Source organism: Artemia franciscana, chromosome 16 (assembly GCF_032884065.1).
Source record: "Artemia franciscana chromosome 16, ASM3288406v1, whole genome shotgun sequence".
NCBI classification, from domain to species: domain Eukaryota; kingdom Metazoa; phylum Arthropoda; class Branchiopoda; order Anostraca; family Artemiidae; genus Artemia; species Artemia franciscana.
Window position 1 is genome coordinate 13,150,908 of NC_088878.1, and position 19,578 is coordinate 13,170,485.

The 19,578-nt window shown below is 35.4% G+C and overlaps 1 protein-coding gene across 1 annotated transcript in view; it reads left to right on the forward strand.

The window, feature by feature from the left end:
* The window catches only part of LOC136037095 (importin-5-like), a 77,769-nt gene that overhangs the window by 13,291 nt on the left and 44,900 nt on the right, over nucleotides 1-19,578 (forward strand). The window contains exons 2-5 of the mRNA XM_065719550.1: nucleotides 2,484-2,633; nucleotides 9,377-9,603; nucleotides 13,239-13,485; nucleotides 18,589-18,878. Of these exons, the coding sequence (XP_065575622.1) occupies nucleotides 2,484-2,633; nucleotides 9,377-9,603; nucleotides 13,239-13,485; nucleotides 18,589-18,878 (914 nt within the window). The remainder of the gene's footprint in view (nucleotides 1-2,483; nucleotides 2,634-9,376; nucleotides 9,604-13,238; nucleotides 13,486-18,588; nucleotides 18,879-19,578) is intronic.

A 19,578-nucleotide genomic window follows, 5' to 3' on the forward strand; every position in this document is an offset into this window, starting at 1 on the left:
ACCAAAAATCTTGGAAAATGCTTAGAGTGGAGAGATTGGGATAAAACGTGGTGGGAATGATAAGCACAAGTTCTAGATACATGATTGACATAACCGTACTAACCTGCTCTCTTTAGGGGAGTTGGAGGGGTGTGTGTGTATTAATTTGGAAAAACTAGAAAATTGAGGTATTTTTAACTTAAGAATGGGTGACCGGATCTTAATGAAATTTGATGTTTAGAAGGAACTCATGTCTTAGAGCTCTGATTTTAAATCCCGACCAGACCTGGTACCATTTGGGGAAGTCGGAGGGGGAAACCAAAAATATTGGAAAACATTTAGAGTGGACGTAGATAACTACGTCCACTCGTGGAATGCTGCACGGGGAGCTTCATTGAATGTCCTCTAGTACCAGAATGCAAGGGCTGTGCAAAGAGACTGGGAAGGTTTATTTTTAGAAATAATTTTTTATTTAAAGTCATATCACCCCTTTTTCCTCGGTATGTCAGTGTTGGCAGCTTCAAACGACGTAGTCTTTCCTTGTAAGGAAATTTATTCATGCTGCTAACCATCTTAGTGGCACGACGCTGGACATCCTCAAGCAGCTTCTTATTTATTTTTTTTGGAAAAAAGGGGCTGCTAATGACATTCTGACGTCCAGACTTGGTCGTACAAGCACCTTATATAACTTAATAAAAAATTTTGGGTGTTGGCTGGAGATGGTTCTTTTTATGATACCGAGGGATTTATTCGCAGAAGATGAAACAGACTTAACATGGCTGATAAACTTTAATTGGATATCAACAATAACCCCAAGATCTCTTTCATCAGAAACAGCAGAAAGGAAGTTGTCTTGAAGGGAATACTTATGATGCTTGTTGTGTTTGCCAAAATGAATGGCATGGCATTTGTCAACATTAAAAGCAAGGAGCCACATGTTAGCCCATTTTCCTAGACTGGCAAGATCCGTTTGAATTGATTGCTGGCCAGAGGGAGTAGCTGCTTTTCCAATTAATTTTGAGTCATCAGCATAAAGAGTAATAAGATTTGAAAGAAGGTAGATTGTTGAGATAGAAGTTGAAAAGTGTTAGTCCAAGAATAGTGGCCTGGGGCACGCCACTTAATACAGTTGTGGGAGAGGAGAAATGAGGAGTTCCTTGTGAATAAAAAACTCTTACAATCTAAAACTAAAACATGGCAATGATTAATGTCTTTTGATTTACCTTGATTCTTAATTGGGAATAGATTTTAAGGCTCATAGGCTGCTATAGTGCAAAAACATTCAGGTGGATCTGCAGTAAAACATTTTAACATTTCCTTTTTTATAAATGTATGAACATCCTGAAAAAATATCCTTCTCTTTAACATCCTTCATCCAAAAAAATGAAGATCCTTCTCTTTAAGGATTTTGCAAAAGAAAATTTGAGAAATGTGCTTGTCTGTTTAAGCCTAAGACAGGCATGCTGCATTTGCTGGGCATTTAAGCAACTTCAAGTTCATTTATTTCCAAACAATCAAATAAAGATACATATCCAAACAAATCCCAGATAGCTTACTAAATCATATATATATATATATATATATATTCGTATATATATATATATATATATATATATATATATATATATATATATATATATATATATATATATATATATATATATATATATATATTTGTATAATAATGATAAATCAACACACAATCAGTTTGCATGAATACAACCAAACCTCCTGCTCACCCTTCAACCAATAAAATAACATAATTCATCATAAACATGGAAATTCCATCAATAGGGAGAACTAGTGTCAACCTAACAAATGTTTTCTTAGACGTTTTTCAAAAGAAATGCGAGTAAGAGGATCCTAAATCCCTTTGACTTTTTTCCTTCATATTGTGGTTTGTCTTTTTCTCCTTCATACATTATTGCCTTATTGGATTCTCAAGATTCCCTTTTGGCGTCTCACTTTATTAGCCGATGTCCTCTGACTGCAATATATTCATGGTCTGCCAACAAAATTTGCTCTTTGTTTTTCTTGGTGGAGCTAAGTAAGTTTTTAACTGAAATATTGGAACTATATTCATTTTCTTTAGATCTTCTCTTGGGAGATTTGCGTTTTGTTGTTTTATCCTGTACATTGCGAAGTTTCTTTTGTTGTGAGCACCTTCATCTAGATGAAGGGTAGCCCCATTTGGAATTGCACACTTTGAGTGAAAACTGCATCATGTTTAATTCTGTGGTGCAAAGAGTAATCATATCGTACATAGAATAGAGGCTGGAATGATTTTTTTTGACTTTGTAGATCTTCCTCTCATACACTCTTAAGTGTCTATGAAGTTTAGTTTGCTCTTTGAAAAAGTTGTGTCAAACCAAAAACCCACTAGAATGTCACATGAGCACTTGGGTTTTTATGGCATTGCTGACATTAATTTTATGTATAATTTATATATTTGTATATATCGTTTTTAACAATACCCACAACTTGATAATTGATTTCTTTGGTAGGCTACATATGACACAATTCCTCTTGATGCCAAAGTAACGTTTCTGGTACAATCAATGAATAACCAAACTTACGGCGAAGAACTTAGGAACATAGCAGCAGTTTTGTTAAGAAGACTTCTATCAAATGAATGGAATCAGTATTATGATAAGGTAAGTACAAGATTTTGTATTTTCTCTCTATATTTTTATATCTTGCTTATTTTATAAAAAGCTTGTTTTGAAGAAATGGTAGAGTCCAGTTCTGAAAGGATTGGTGATACGGTTAATTTGGAAGTCTGTCTTTGTCAATCTAGGTCTTGGGGCTAATCAATATACCAGTTAAAAATGCAACAGAATTGGATGTTGTGCTTATAAATGAAAAGAAGACATGGCGCAGCTGATGAAATTTCCACATTACTCCTATAACTTAATTCAAGAAGTGGCCAATAACTTTTGAAGAAAGATATTATGTTTTTTTGTCTAGAGATGATGTTCAACTTTCGTTCTCCTTAGTACAAATCTGTTGTACGCCAAGTCGTATGCTTTATTAGTTAGATATCAATTTATTAGGTATAAATTTTATCTAGATTTGATTCTAATAAGGTTTTACTGTAAGTATAGAGAGAAAAGTAAAGAGTACCATTCTAACCTAAAACAATCAGAAATAAAGCATAGAACGATCCAAACTTAAAGCGAAGAAACATTGCTATTAATGTAACTTGAAAAAAACTGAAATGAAAATGAACAAGTCATATTAGATGTAAAAATAATAGATATTAATAAGATCGGAACTTAATGGGTGGAGGTAAAGAGTGAATGTTTGATTAGGTTGGAATAGAGGAGAAGTGTGCATTAGTTGTGGTTATCAAGTTGCGGACATATAAAACGAAAAATCAAACCAAACTAAAATAATAAATTAACTTGAATTAAAGCAGGGCTACCATTCCTCTAAACTGTCTAAAGGCCAGAGGATCTTTTGCAATTTGCTGAAAATGATTTGTATTTTGAGCATTAGATGAGCATTAGATTATATGTCATAAGATGGACGAGATAAAAAATTGTATGCTGTTAACCAAGGTTTGCAAATCATATTACATCAGTTATTACAACAAAATTTGCGACTTGCAGTTTAATTTTACTGTCTAAATAGTTTCTTTTTGTTAAAATATCTTTTTTTTTATCTCAAGTGCCATAAAAGTGCATCCATATCTTCGCGTCTCATAGTCGAAGTGTTTGGTGCAAATTTTCGAGTACGTGCTGCATTTCACCAAGGTAAACGATGTACAAGGGCCCCGTCAGCTTTCCCCAAATCCCCAAATGTCCGGAAGACATTGGTATAGCAATTTGTTTGAGGTCAAACCATCTTTTTGCTTAATTATTAAGAAAATGCCACAAAACTTCCAGAAGATGGCATAGTGACAAAAGACAATAAAACTGAAATACAATTTATTTTCAATTATATGTCTAAAAATTGATTACATGATTCTCTCCCCTTTTACCCTCTCTCGCTTCACTCCCTCCTATTTAATTTGGTTTATTAGTTGAGACATCTTCGTTTTTTTCTACTACATTATCTCAAGTGTGTCTTTTCCTGTTGGTTATCATGGCATCTGTTCAAATCCTACTGATTGAATGAGAAGTTCCTTTTTCCTCTTAGAAACAGGAAATAGATGTTGCCTTTTGGAATTTAATTTTATCTTAGATTCGAAAATGTCAAATTCATCAATGTGGAATGCCTTTTTTTAATATCTATTAATGGGCTTTTGTGCTATTAGTCCTTATGTTGCAACTATTATTTCTTCTATATATTATATCCTTGATGTCTTAAGCTTCCTACATTTGTACACTTCTGAGAAATGATAAGGTCAGACGCCATGGATTAACTTAACATATGAGTTGAGGGATTTGTGTACCTCAAAACTGTATAAACAAGGTGAATTGTTGAAATTTTGGGAAACTTGCAAAGAATCTTAAAATTGATGAGATTTTGAAGGGTAAGTGGGTACCCGCTTTTCGCGAGAACTTGTGTGTTTCGAGCGGTAATAAGCAAGTGAATGGTGCCAGTTCGTGAAATGTACGAGAGGGGGCTCGACTTTTTATTAATGACGGAACAAGAAAAGCATTTTTTGCTCTATTAAAAAAATAAGCGCAAAAAACTTATTTTCCAAAAATCTGAAAAATAATGACATGAACAATTTTCTAAAAGGTTATTGGAAATTAAATCAGTAGTAGATAATTATTGTTTCGAAAAAATATTATTTATTAAAATTTCTTCCTTTTTTCCTAAACTCCTGAACTAGCGAAACATTGTAATATACGAACATGTGGTAAAGTTCTTGGGGAATTTCGGTAGAAAAATAAAAACGGAGGTGAATTTTCAGGAAAAACCTAAATAAGTGTTTAAAAAAGACGTTTTTCATTCTACCGTTTAAATTTTCACAGGAAGAGATTAATTGGGAGATCTCTGCAGGGATGGGGGTTGTACATCCGAAAGAGACGTAAAACTATTTGAAAATGAGTATTGGTCTCACATAGACTATCTGTCTTGGCTTTGCTCAAATTAGCCATGGCTTGGCTCTCTCGTCTTCCACCACGTTGATCAAATTGATCAAACAGTTCATGGTAACGAACTGTAGTAAGGAGCGACCCGGCTCAATAGTAACCAAAACTCTAAAAAATAGAATTTTGATACCAATAGCTACATCAAAAGGATCGCATTTAATGCTGATTTTAAACATATAAGTTTAATCAAGTTTAATCTTACCCATCAAAAGTTACGAGCCTGAGAAAATCTGCCTTATTTTAGAAAATAGGGGAAACACCCCGTAAAAGTCATAGAGTCTTAGCGAAAATCACACCGTCAGATTTGGTGTATCAGAGAACCCCGCTGTAGAAGTTTCAAGCTCCTATCTACAAAAATGTGGAATTTTGTAGTTTTTGCCAGAAGGCAGGTCACGGATGTTTTTTTTTTTTTTTTTTTTTTTTTACCCCAGGGGTGATCGTATCGACCCTTGGTCCTAGAATGTTGCGAGAGGGTTCATTCTAACGGAAACGAAAAGTTCTAGTGCCCTTTTTAAGTGACCAAAAAAATTAGAGGGCATCTTGGCCCCCTCCCACGCTAATTATTTTCCCAAAGTCAACGAATCAAAATTCTGAGATAGCCATTTTATTCAGCGTAGTCGAAAAACCTTATAACTATGTCTTTGGGGACGACTTACTCCCCCACAGTCCCCGTGGGAGGGGCTACAATTTACAAACTTTGACCAGTGCTTACATATAGTAATGGTTATTGGGAAGTGTACAGACGTTTTCAGAGTTTTTTTTTGGTTTTGGGGAGGGGTTGAGAAGAGGGATATGTTGGGGGAACTTTCCGTCGGGGAATTTGTCCTGAGGGAAGAAAATTTCCATGAAGGGAGCACAGGTATTTTCTAGCATTATATAAAAAAAATACAATGGAAAAATCAAATATGAAAAAGTTTTTTCAACTGGAAGTAAGGAACAGTATTAAAACTTAAAACGAACAGAAATTATTACGCATATGAGGGGCTCACCTCCTCCTAATACCTTGCTCTTTACGCTAAAGTATTTTTAGTAATTTCAACTATTTATTTTACGACTATTTTGATTCAGGGGTAATTCTTAATGAATTGGGACAAAATTTAAGCTTTAGTGTTAAGAGCGAGGTACTGACGAGGGGGTGAACCCTGATATATATGTAATAAAAACATGAGGATACAAAAGTTCGTTACGTAAGCTAATTTATAAGTTACGCATATCTTTTACTAATAAAACATTCGAAAAAAATTAAAAGTAATATTTGCCTTTTTAAGTAACCAAAAAATCGGAGGGCAACTAAGCCTCCTCCCCCGCTCCTATTTTCTCAAAATTATTCGATCAAAATTATGAGAAAGCCATTTAGCCAAAAAAAAAAATGCAAATTTCGTTTTAATTGTTCCTCTGCGGAGAGCCAAAATCAAAACTTGCATTGATTCTAAAACGTTCAGAAATTAAATAAAAAAACAAGTTTTTTAACTGAAATTAAGGAGCGACGTTAAAACTAGAACCCTGCTTTAGAGGTTTCAAGCTCCTATTTGCAAAAACCCGATCACGAGTGTTTAGTGCTGTTCAGTGTTTATTTTTTAATTTTTTTTTGTAAAACGAACAGAAATTACTTTGTATATTAAAGGGGCTGCCTCCTCATCAACGCCCCGCTCTTTACGCTTTAAACTACGCTTTAAGTTTTTTACTGTTTTAAAAGAAGAGTTCAGAGAAAGAGTCAAACTTTAGCGTAAAGAGCGGGGCGTTGATGAGGAAGCAGCCCCTTTCAAATACGAAGTAATTTCTGTTCATTTTAAGTTTTAATGTCGCTCCTCACTTTCAGTTAAAAAAACTTGTTTTTTTTATTTAATCAAATTTAAGAATCAAAGGACTTGGTCGTCCTTTCATCTTCAGCACGAGCCTCTCCTGTTTTTTTTTTTTTTTTTTTTTTTTTTTTTGTCAATAAATTCTGTGTAACTTTTTTTTTTACTATTTGGCTGAGTGACTTCACTAAATTTTTGCGGTTTGGTATAAGGTTCAAAAAATCTTGTTTTCCAAGGTAATCTAATTACACTGTATAATCAGTCAATTTTATGCTCCTATCTCTTGGTAATTGCTTCCTGACGGCAGTTTTTGAACTCACTGTACATCACTGAATCTTTCGAGCTGGAGACAGGCACTCGCGTTGGGATTCTCTGGGATAAAAGGCGAAGTCCTTCCAAACCCTAAAAAATTGTAAGTTTTTTTAAACCAGTTCTGAGTCGTAAAAATCCTGACAATTTGAGGTGGATGGAGCTGAAGATTCAGTAAAGAGCGAAAATGTAGGATGTGCTTAGATCTGATGATCCGAAGATTACAACGGGCTTGAAAGACCATCCCGATTCACCACCCGTCTATTCTTTTGCGTGATATTTGTCAATTGCAGTTTGGTCGTTGTCATATTGAAGGATGACCAGTGTCGTTTGGGCGTTTTGCGTGTATCCCTTTTGTCTAGTGCCAAAGTTGTCGACAGTAGGCTTTTTTTGCTCATTTCAAACGGTAGAATCCCTTCCAAGAGCGTACACAAGAGAATTCCCCCTATGAAATGTCTGGATTTTATGACATTTCCCCAAATTTTAGTGTAATTCGCCTCTTGTGGCTAATTTGTGCCTTGAAGTCCAATTATTCTTGTAAATATGAGGACTTTTAGCAAATGATCTAAGCTTTCATATCAGATTCACTTTTTTTTGAATGTTTCATAAATTCCTGCATATTATCGGTTTTCTATACGCCATGTCGTGCCAAACATATGAAATGTGATTATTGAAAGCGTATTTCAGGAAACTGAAGGATCATCTTACATAGTTGCATAGAAACCAGTTCCTATGCTATTATCGCTTATAGTTTTTATGTAAAGAGAAGACCGTGCCATCATCTCCTTCGTCAGAAGATAGAAGACGATTTGAAAAGACAATGTTCTTCTCTTGTTCATAACCGCGTAACAGGGTAGTATAAAATACAAATAGTATAAAATAAAACTATATTTTACTTCAGTGTTACTAGTCAAGAGTTAAAAGAGTTGTAATCTATCCCTATATGGATCATTTTGATGGACTTTATCCTAATTAGCTCAGAAAAGGCAGTAGGATATCAGAATATTGGATGCTATAGTGGCGACAGTAGTCAAATATGGTTCTGAAGCGTGGTCGCTTGACTGAATAAGATTTGTTAGATATTTTCAATACAAATTACCTACGGATTATCTTTGGCACCCGTTAGACGAACCGTGTGTCTAACAGTAAGAGGCACGAGAAATGTGGTTCAGTCCCGCTGTGTAGCCCTATGATGAGAGAAAGGATGGGATAGCTAGGACACGTTCTGCGAATGAAGGATGAAGTACCATGCTGTCCGATTCCGACACAGTTAGGCAAGCTTCTCCATCTCGAACTATTCAAAGCCTCCTTATTTAAACCTCCAAAGAAGATCCTATTTCCCTTAAATCTTTCCTTACGACATTGCTTTTCGTTTGGCCTGCTTTTCAACTTGCTTTTCGTTTTGCCAGATAGTTGGCCAGCAAGGACTATCTTTGACAGTTTGGGGGTTGGGGGGGGGGTGTTAATTCGGAAAAATAGAAAAATTGAGGTATTTATAACTTAAGAAAGGGTGACCAGATCTTAATGAAATTTGATATTTAGAAGAAACTCATGTCTCAGAGCTCTTATTTTAAATTCCGACTAGATCTGGGGGGAGTTGGAGGGGAAAACCAGAAATCTTGGAAAACGCTGAGAGTGGAGAGATCGGGATGAAACTTGGTGGGTACAATAATCAAATGTTTTAGATACGTGATTGACGTAACTTGACTGGATCCCCTCTCTTTGGGGGAGCTAGGGTGGGGGGTCCAGTGCTTTGGCGAGTTTTGTGCTTCTGGATGTGCTAGGACGATGAAAATTGGTAGGCGTGTCAGGGACCTGGACAAATTGGCTTGATAAGGTTGTTTTCCCTGATTGGACCATCTGGGGGGGGGGGGTCGAAAGGAGAGAAAAAGTTGGGTATTTATAACTTACGAGTGGGTGATCGGATCTTAATGAATATTGATATTTAGGAGGACCTTGTGTCTCAGAGCTCTTATTTTAAATCCCACCTTCGTTAAGCCTCTGATTTTCCTTTTAAAGCAATCTATTGATTCTTAGAATTTTGCTAGAGCTCATGCTATATGAGCTCTTGGCTCTCCTGACCTCGTCACAAGTGCCATATGAGCTCTTAGCTCTTGTTTTTTCTGAACTGTATTGTTGTTGTTTTTTTCATATAAAGTATCCGTTTTATCAGCTGAGAGGCCGTTTCTCTTATATGCCTAGGTTACCTTAACTTTTATTATTGCTAAGTAATAATATTTATAGTTGCCAGTTGAAGGACAAAGTGCTTTTAAAGCTGAAGTTTTGGCCGCTGTTCAAAGAGAGCCCAGTGCCAGTGTTCGTAAGAAAATCTGTGAGGTACTAGCAGAAGTATCAAGGAATCTAATTGATGACGACGGAAACAACCAATGGCCAGATATTTTGCAATTTCTTTTTACAGCATCACAAAGCGCAGATACTACTTTAAAAGAAACAGCTTTACAGTTATTTAGGTCAGTTCATTTATCGTTTTTTAAGTAATGGATGCTATTATTATAATAATTCCCACATGCAGAATGAGGGGTGAGGGTTACTTTGTGCATACTTTTTTGAAATCTAAAAAAATTACGATTATTTCAAGTGACACCAATGACCAAAGACCTACTTTTTTAGTTGGTTAATAAGTTTTATTAATCATGCAAATAGTAAAACACTTAATTATCTTTCTTGATTTAAGCATTTGTTAAATGGTTTGGAATCATTTCGTGTGTAGTCCAAATCTCACAGAAAATAATAACGTTAATCAGAAGTTTTTTTTATTGGAAGATAATTACAGCGAAAACTCCTCCTCCACAAAATTGAAAGGTCTTCTTTCCTATAAATCAATCTTTTAAAGTGTCAAGCTTGTTGTTCAGCCAAGACTGCACATGCCCTCCTGCCAAATTATCATAATTCCCACATGCAGAATGAGGGGGAGGGGTATTTTGGGCATACCTTTTTGAAATCTAAAAAAATTACGATTTTTTCAAGTGACTCCAATGACCTTAAGATGGATTCGATTCGCTCTTCTCTTAATGTGAAGCAAATAGTTAAAATACCAACTACTAGAGGAAACGCCCTTCTTGATTTTATTATAACTGATATGAATGGTTTTTTCAGGCCCCCGACTCCCGCCCCCAGACTTCACTGGATCTGAGTTACTGTCTTTCTTTCTTTTTTCCCCTGGTTAATCCCGGAAAAAGAGATTCAAAAAGGGCTACAGTGATACAACCTATATCATTCAATCCACAAAAATACTAATCAGGAATAAATTAAGGCTTTTTCAGAAACAGTGAATTTGATGAAGCTAATAAACCATGAAAAGTACTAAAAAAAAGAAATTCGTAAATCCGCTCAATGCTATTGCAAAAATAAGGTCGAAGAATTGTTTAGCAGCAAAGCAACAAATAGGTATTCTGTGGATAAAAAGTTGTGTGGCAGGTGAGTTGACCAGTCTAATTTCAACCTACCTTAACCACCTGAAGCTACCGCCAATAACCTTAAAAGGTCCTCGTTTCCATCATCCAAAGCCTTCTGGTACTATCTAATCAACTACTGGCTGGCGTATTTTGCCTTATTTTCCTTTTATTTCCCATTTGGAGATCGAAATTGGAAGGCTAAGAAAAACAAATGTGTGTCCTTTGGATATCCCATTCCCCTTATTAATGCTTTTAGTGATGTCCTTTCAAAGCCCTTGTCTCTCGTTCTCAACGAGATTACCGAGGCTGGGCAATTTCCACAAATATGAAAAAAGGGTTTCATAACTCCATAAAAAAAGAAAGACAGAAAGCATAGTCTTGAAGGTGTCCGTCCCATCTCTATCTCTCCTATATTCTCGAAGCTATATGAAGAATTCCTTGCAGCTTGGCCGAAGGAAAATAATCCTTCCTTGTACTAACCTGAGACGATTCAGGAACCTCAAGTCCGCCTCTACTTCCCACTATCTTGTTTGTCTTATCGACTCAATTGGGAAAATTCTTGAAAAGCCTAATATAATCTTCTGTTATAATTTCTGTTCATCTCCAAAGAACATTTGCTCTTGTTAATCACTATGCATTATTTTAGAAATGTGCCACTGAATAGATTGTCTCATTCTTATCAAATAGATTACAAGTAGTCAAATACCAGAATCAGTATTTCAGTCCCCTTCCTGTTCACAATGGAGCACCCCAAGGTACTCTCTAAGTCTTCATTTTTCTCAACTACGGTCAATAGTCTCCCTAAGAAATTTCGCGACGGCCGGAAATATGTTGATGACCATACGGTTGTTGAAACCTGATTTAGAAATTTAATGAATAACCCTTGAGCATCCTTAACGACATTGCACATGATGCCTCGAACTTAGACATGAGAGCACATCCGTCTAAAACAACGACAATGCTAATGTGTTTCCTGAAATCCCCACGCCTTTTCTTAATTCTATCCCCCTGAAAGTTTCATATACTTGAATTACTTGGCGTCACAATTTCTTCAAATTTAAAGAATGCATAATGAAAATTTGAATGTTAAAGCGACTGTGGCATGCAAATTGTTTGAGGCAGAGAGACGCTTTTTGGAGGATATGTTGTATGTATGAATCCCATTTCAGGTTGCTATGGAAAATTATTCCTAGGATTTTTGTTTCATCTTTAGTTGTAAGTCCGGCATGTTCTTAAGATAGGATTGTGGTTTTTTAAAACAAAACCTATGGATTAGGAAATATCCATGAAGTGGAACTGCTCAGCTAGACTTGGTAATGTGTGGAATGATATGTTTCACTAGTAGGCGAGGAAAATATAGATTTTTTTTTATGTGTTGTTTATTTTTTGACTAATTTGACGAAACGACGGTATATCCTTTTCTTTTTTTAAGTACTTGGTTGTTTTTAAACCTTTTTTGGTCTTCTTGTGCTACTTTTGTTTAACTCCAAAATACAAATTTGTCCTAGCCAGGCTGTAATCTTTTAAAGAAATGTCTTATTTAATCATGGCTTCCGAGGGGGTCACCCACTTTCTTTTATCTGGTTTACATGTTGGAGCACCACGAATGCTGCACAGTTCTGTCACGCGCGGAACAGTTCTGCCATGATTGCCATAATCCCCGCAACGCTTGTGTCAAGTCTGCCACGCTTGGCACAATTTTGCCTCGAATAGCAGGCGCCAAATCGTGTACATGGCTTCTGAAAGTCGAGGACTTCCTGGTTACTTTTTTTTACTTTCCATGTAATTAGTTTTTTCAAATATGTTTCCCTCCCTACTCCTATAGATCTCATGCCTCCTAGAAATAAGTTTATATGTAAGCGCTTGGCCTATGTTGAGATTTCTTAATTCAAAAGAAGAAAAAGCATGAGGTAATGCTTTTTGCAAGAGTCTTTTATGAAAAAAGTCCATTTTTTTCTTAATGAACCCATGTAGCTAGTGATACTTGCACCGATCACAGAGTGAAGAAACTACCCAATGGTGACAAAAGCCATTTTGCAATCCAATGTGTCCCTTCCTAAGAAACTGTACAATACTTATGTAAAGGATGGAGCGGTGATCCAAATTATTTAGCATGCATACCTGCACAGAGTGGTACATACATGCACACACAGGGTAGGGATGGAGATCCAGGATATCGGTAAAGGGGCAATGTTTCCTTCGGATCCTCCTAGGAGGGGTGGGTGATTTGTGCACAAGCGAACGTGTGTAATCTATATCGATTTAATCCTTTTTTAATGTTAAAAGTTTTAAGATCAATAAACTTTATTAACTCTTAAGTTTGCTGTGGAATCCTCTTACAACTTCAACTAATACCTATAAAGAAACCTTTATTTACTATTTCCAAATATATTTCCACTATTGATTGTTTTCTGATTGTTATCTTCGTTTAGTAACTAGTACTATTGTATAAGAGTCAGCGTGTGTCTTTTTCTCAGTTTTATCCATTGCTTTATTAATAGAGCTAATCATTTATTTTTGAAGCTTCTCTTATGTCGATACAGTTAATGGAAATTATTTGTAGCATTTTGCTGACATATTATCTTTCCTATCTTTCAATCATTGTTTGTTTTTAGTTCTCCACTTTTTCCAAGTATCTTAAACTATCTGGGATGTTGTTTTTAATCCAAAACTATCTGGAAATTTTATAGCTCAGTGCCGGGAATTTTTGGAAATCAACAAGCAGAATATTATAATCATATCAAGGAGATGCTGAAACAAAGCTTAAGCGATGTTACCAATTATACCGTTCGTTTCCAAGCTGTTCGAGCTATGTCCGCATTTATTTTGTTGAATGACGAAGAAGATGTCCAGAAATCATTTCAAGATTTGTTAGTTCCATTAATCAGCGTTGTTGCAGAAAGTATGCAAAAACAGGACGATGATACCCTACTTAAGGTTAGAATTTTTTCTTCCCTTCCCCCTTCAGTATCCCACTTTCATCTCCCTTCCAAGTTGTGGCCCTCCAAAGGGGTTAGTATGGTGCAAACAATTATGGTAAAACGAATTCCCACGTACCGTCTGAATTTCAGATGCCAGGTGAGGAGGAAACCGCTTTGTGCAGGTGCATGTGGCAAGTAGTAGTAATGAAAAAGTTTACGTGGATTTATTTGTATAGCCAGGCAGGTATATACGCTGGAGGAGGTTTTTGTCCCCGCATATTTCAGGCTCTTATAATTTTTGTTCTTGTTAATGATTATTTTTTTGCTATTTAGTAATTTTGGTACCCTCCCAGTCCCAGTGGTGGTTCTGGTCTCTCGCGCTCGGGGCGAAATCTTGACTAGTCCCTCCCCCCTGTCTCCCCAAATTTCAGGCCATATTTAAAAACGTATTTCATTCATTAAAAAAAATTACCAACTGCACCCTCTGCTTCATTTCAATAAAGATAAAGCAAAAATTTACTAAATGACTGTAACTGTTAGATTATTTATTTGAAATTTTGTACCCCAAAAATTCCTGTCCCATGGCCAAATGCCCCCTCTTTCTTCCTCCTAAAACCGCCTCTGTGTCCTCCCACAAAAAATACCACGGTGAAAATGGCCAAGGATTGCATCTAAAATGTATAGTTTTTTAGTTTTAGCAGTTTGTGAGCATCTGAAACCGTATTGTTGGGTTTAGGATTAGTCTGTTGATTAAATTGCTGTCAAGAAAAGAATTTTTCGGCAAGTATTTAGTAAAGCTCAGACGTACTGGTTAAACAGTTATTGAGATTTATGTCAGAAACAATGTGCCTGCAATTTGCTATAGGCTTAAGAGCGTTACGCTTATCCAAGGAACACATGGTCATGCCAAAATACTTTCATAAATTACACACCATCAGTGAATAAAGAAGAAAGAAAAAAGTAGTGATAATAATAAGGATTATACAGGTGAAAACATTGAGGCCAATTAATAAGAAAACTACATTTTTCAAAACAACAACTGTGTATAATGTCAAAATATTTTGTTGTAGTGTTTATGAATAAACTAGCATCATCTACATTCATCATCTCACTAGCATTATCCACATTCATCATCTCACTAGCATCATCTACATTCATCATCTCTCTAGCATCATCTACATTCATCATCTCACTAGCATCATCTACATTCATCATCTACATTCATCATCTCACTAGCATCATCTACATTCATCATCTCACAAGCATCATCTACATTAATCATCTCACTAGCATCATCTACATTCATCATCTCACTAGTATCATCTACATTCATCATCTCACTAGCATCATCTACATTCATCATCTCACTAGCATCATCTACATTCATCATCTCACTAGCATCATCTACATTCATCATCTCACTAGCATCATCTCACTAGCATCATCTACATTCATCATCTCACTAGCATCATCTACATTCATCAGCTCACTAGCATCATCTACATTAATCATCTCACTAGCATCATCCACATTCATCATCTCTCTAGCATCATCTACATTCATCATCTCTCTAGCATCATCTGCATTCATCATCTCACTAGCATCATCTACATTCATCATCTCACTAGCATAATCTACATTCATCATCTCACTAGCATCATCTACATTCATCATCTCACTAGCATCATTTACATTCATCATCTCACTAGCATCATCTACATTCATCATCTCACTAGCATCATCTACATTCATCATCTCACTAGCATCATCTACATTCTACATAGCATTTTCAATGCTATAAATTGTAGAGAAGCTAGACCGGGTCGTCTCTAGACCAGGTACACAAATATCGGAGATACAGGCGTGTCATAAAGATAGAGAGGAGATCTCTTTCCAAACAAGTAAATACGATAAACTCTTACTGTCGTTCTAAAATGGTTGTGTAAAAAGGTTCATACCCCAGAAGAAGCCAGTGTTCTAGATTTTATATTCACACCTTGTTGCATTATTACTAAGAGCAGAAGCATTACCTCATTGGTTTAATTGTGATTGAGAACATACCTAGCTAAACAGTTCAACGCTAAAGTTTGTAATGTGTATAGTGAAACGTGTAATGTGTACTTCACGTGCACATTAAATGTGGAAAAGTATTGGTGAAAAATCTGTATTAAGCAAAACCAGAAGGGTGATTCCAAATCCAGGTGTAATCAATAATCAAATGCAGCAAGAAGGAGAAATATTAGGGTCGATTGATATTGGGGAAAGAGAGGGGGAAATTTAGGGGTCATTGTGTTAACCCAGTTCCTTGTCCGATGTGTGGGGAAAGGATTGTTGGAAAACCAGTCAAAATGGCATTTAGGAATCTGGCTCAGTATGTTGATGAAGGGCTGATGCATCTTGAAAGATGTATCTCTTTATAAATAATTTCGTCAAGATTCATATATAAGTACATTTTTCTTTTTAATTAATTTGTGTTTTTGTTGGCTTTGTTATTTTTATGGTTTTTTTTCTATGGCCCGACGGCTTTTTTTTTGGAAACACATGCATAGCATACATAATGATAGCAACAAAAATGTTAATTATTTTTATCAATTTATGCTATTAATAAATGTTTCTTAAACTGTAATTGCCTCAATTTTAGCAATAGCCTGCAGAACAAGAAGAAAATCGTTATGTTTTCTTGGACAATGAATGGCTCTTAGAGGCATGGTGACCGTTTATCTACTGCGTCTAACTTAGCATAAGCACAGGAAAGAGGAAAAGAAGTACGATTTCATAACTCGTACTTTTTAACTCGAACTGTAAAATTTAACTTTTGAATTTCATACTACTAACTAAATGGTTAAATATGGTGAATTTTATGTTAATATTTACATTAAGTTGAATGCTTGTGTTAAGTTAAGTTAGCAATTGCTAAGTTGGTCATGAATTTAAACAGGGTAGCACAGATAGCTCACTGATTTTCTTCTTGCTGTAAAAAAAAATATGATGCATAGCACCAGGGTTACCATGTACCCGACCCTCAATCAATCAATCAATCATATATATTTAAACAAAAAACACATGACTACTGTACATAATCTGCCAGGAAAGCACAAAAAGTGCTTGACTAGGACAGAAAATTAACTAGATAATTAAACAATCAATAAACAGAAACAACGAATCGACTTATTTATCAAAAAAGAAAAAGGGGGGGTTGAGTGACGAAGAGAAAGAAAAGAAAAAGACCGAAAAGAGGAGGACCGCACGATATTCAAATCTAAACAGTATTTCTGTAATGACCCTTCACTGCTCGCTTGAAGGCAATAAGGCTATTTGAGTTCCGGATTTCCAAGGGGATTAAATTCCAAATGGCTGGTGCAAAAAAATCTAATTAAAAAAGAAGCTCTTTTTGTTGACGGTATCTCGTGGACAATGTCACATGAATTTGGCGTTTCGTAAGTATGCGAATCTTGATTTAAAGTGAATAGATTTTCAAATGATGATATTTGTCATTTACTCATTTTCATTGCTATGATTTAAGCTTCTCCTGAATTTTTGTTTGAAGCCACCAAGAGGGAGTATTCATGGGATAAAACCACTAGAGGCTTCTTTCCCGATTGATATGAATGCCACAACTATGGTTGCTGTCATGGAATGTACAAGAGAAATTGAATTAAGCTGTTAGAGCTTAAGGTAGACATTCAACTGAAAATTGTGCTTACAAAGTGCATGAAATAAGGATTAAACAACAATTTGAATATACGTTACATAAAAGCCTTGCATCTTACAGCATATGTTCAAGCAATTTTTTATGAGGTCTGACTTTTCAGAGCTATAATCAGAAGCTCGTTTTTAGAAACAAGCTTTTAGTTTCACAACGAGGTTTTTTATTTTCTTATTCTATTTTTTCTATATATTATTTTTTCTATTTTTTCTTATTCTTTTGGGAAGAGCTAGTTGGAAATTAAACGGAAAGTATCTCGAAAATTAGCTGTTCTTATCCGTTATGATAAAGACGTTTTTTTGTTTCTTTTTCACCAACATGGAATCCATACACCCCTCCCCCCCTTCAATCACCCAAGGACAGGATTTGGTTTATCTATGTCGTATTGATTTTTAGAGCAGTGCCCATGTCTGGTGGCATATTGAGGGCTGAAACTACTTTAAACGAAAAAAAAAAAAAATAGTTCGCCTATATTCTTAACATTATAATTTTGATCTTCTCACATAGCATAATTAGTTTCTTTAGCAGCCGTTTTTGTCGTTATGGACTTTGTCCGGATGTCTATTGAGTTCACCGGTATTCCTAGATTTAATTCCGAGGATCGTAATTTTTATAAAATTAATTAGTTAGTTGAAAATTAAAAAAATGATAAAAATTCTTCTTAAAACAAGTGACTGAAGGATATCGCTTCCTAAAAAGTAAATCCATAAAAAAATAGTAAATAATTTTGGTTGAAAAAGAAAATCATTTCAATTAAATTTTCAGTGCCCGTTGAATTTTTCAGTAATAGCCGTTGCATTTTTTTTTTGTAAAAGAAAATTCTCTCTGACAAGCTTTAAATAAAACGAGACTACAGTTTTCAATCCTTCTAAAAGCAGAAACTTCTATAATCCTCGAACACTATGTATTTGTAAATTATCACTTCCTATTTTGTAAATGGAAGCTTATAAACAACAGAACTTTCTCGTCATCTCCTCTTTGTAATTTCACATTCTAATTCTGTCTTTTTTTGGTAAATCATAATCAAGATATGGTGTCACTCGTTCCTTTCTCTTCATCTTAGATCTTTGACTCCCATGTATGATTAAGTTGTTTTGATTCGTGAAAAGATGCATTTTTAGCCGCAAGTTTTCCAAAAACGTAGCTGGGCTTCGGATCGATCTGAGGTGCCCTCCCCGCCTCACACTGTAGAGACACGGGCATAAGCGTTTGGAAGTTCAATCTTGGCAGTCAAGGGGTCTTAAGTTTAATCAATTTTACGATTCTTTTCATTGTAGATGTTAGCTCCAGCTGAGATATATGTACTGTCCGATGCTATATGTGGCCAAAAGCCACACCTTGGAAAATAGCAAAAAAAGAAAAATGTTGTATTTTCACAGTCATATTCACGAAATATATACGTTTCTTTTTCAGTGTTTAGTTGACATTGCCGAAAACACCCCCAAGTTCCTCAGACCCCACTTAAGTGGTGTTATTGACTTGTGTATGAAAGCAGTACAAGAGACGTCTTTAGAAGATTCCTGGCGACATCTGGCTCTCGAGGTTGTTGTCACTCTGAGTGAAACAGTACCTGCAACTGTCCGTAAGATGGCATTGTCGCATATTCCAGGTTTAGTGCAAACTTTGCTAGTTATGATGACAGATATAGAAGAAGACGAAAATTGGGCAACTAGTGATGAGGTCACTGATGAAGATAGTGATGAGTGAGTATTTGATTTTACTGGCAATATTGGAGCCAAAATTTGGAGCAATATTGGAGTGGCTCCAAAATTAGGAGCCACTCAAAATTATTAATTCTGCCACTGAATCTTCTGGAATTGTGGTTCAAGTCAATTGATTGGCTCTTTCCTTCTCACCTTCTTAAAAGATTAAAATTACTATTTCAAAAATCAAAATTATTTTTAAATTTCAGTCAAGAAGATCTATGCTAAAATGTATTTAAAAATATTCGCTATGTTTGAACTCATATACAATCGTCAAATAAATCTGGGACAATAACTCCTGGAGTTCTATGTGGAGTTAAGTAGATCAGCCTCTGAATAGGTCAAAATAACTGGTTTTCATTACTTTTGATTACTTTTTGAATAAGGGTTTTGATTCCTTATATTTAACCAACTTCTTTTGATCTTTTTCGAATCAGCAGATTGGTAAATGTGGAAGAATGTTTGATTTTTTACTTTGTGATAATGTCCTTTATCTTCAGAAAGTTGAACATTAAATGGTCTGAATATTAAGTTTTATTCGTGGAGGGGATGAAGAACAGGAAGGTGCAAACGCCATTGAAGGATTTAAATACTAATCTTTTTCTTTAAAAAAAATCCGAATAGTGCAAGTTATAATTGGGCTTGGTAGATGTAATAAATAAACTAGAAATAAAAGAAATTTTTGAATTAATCAAACTAG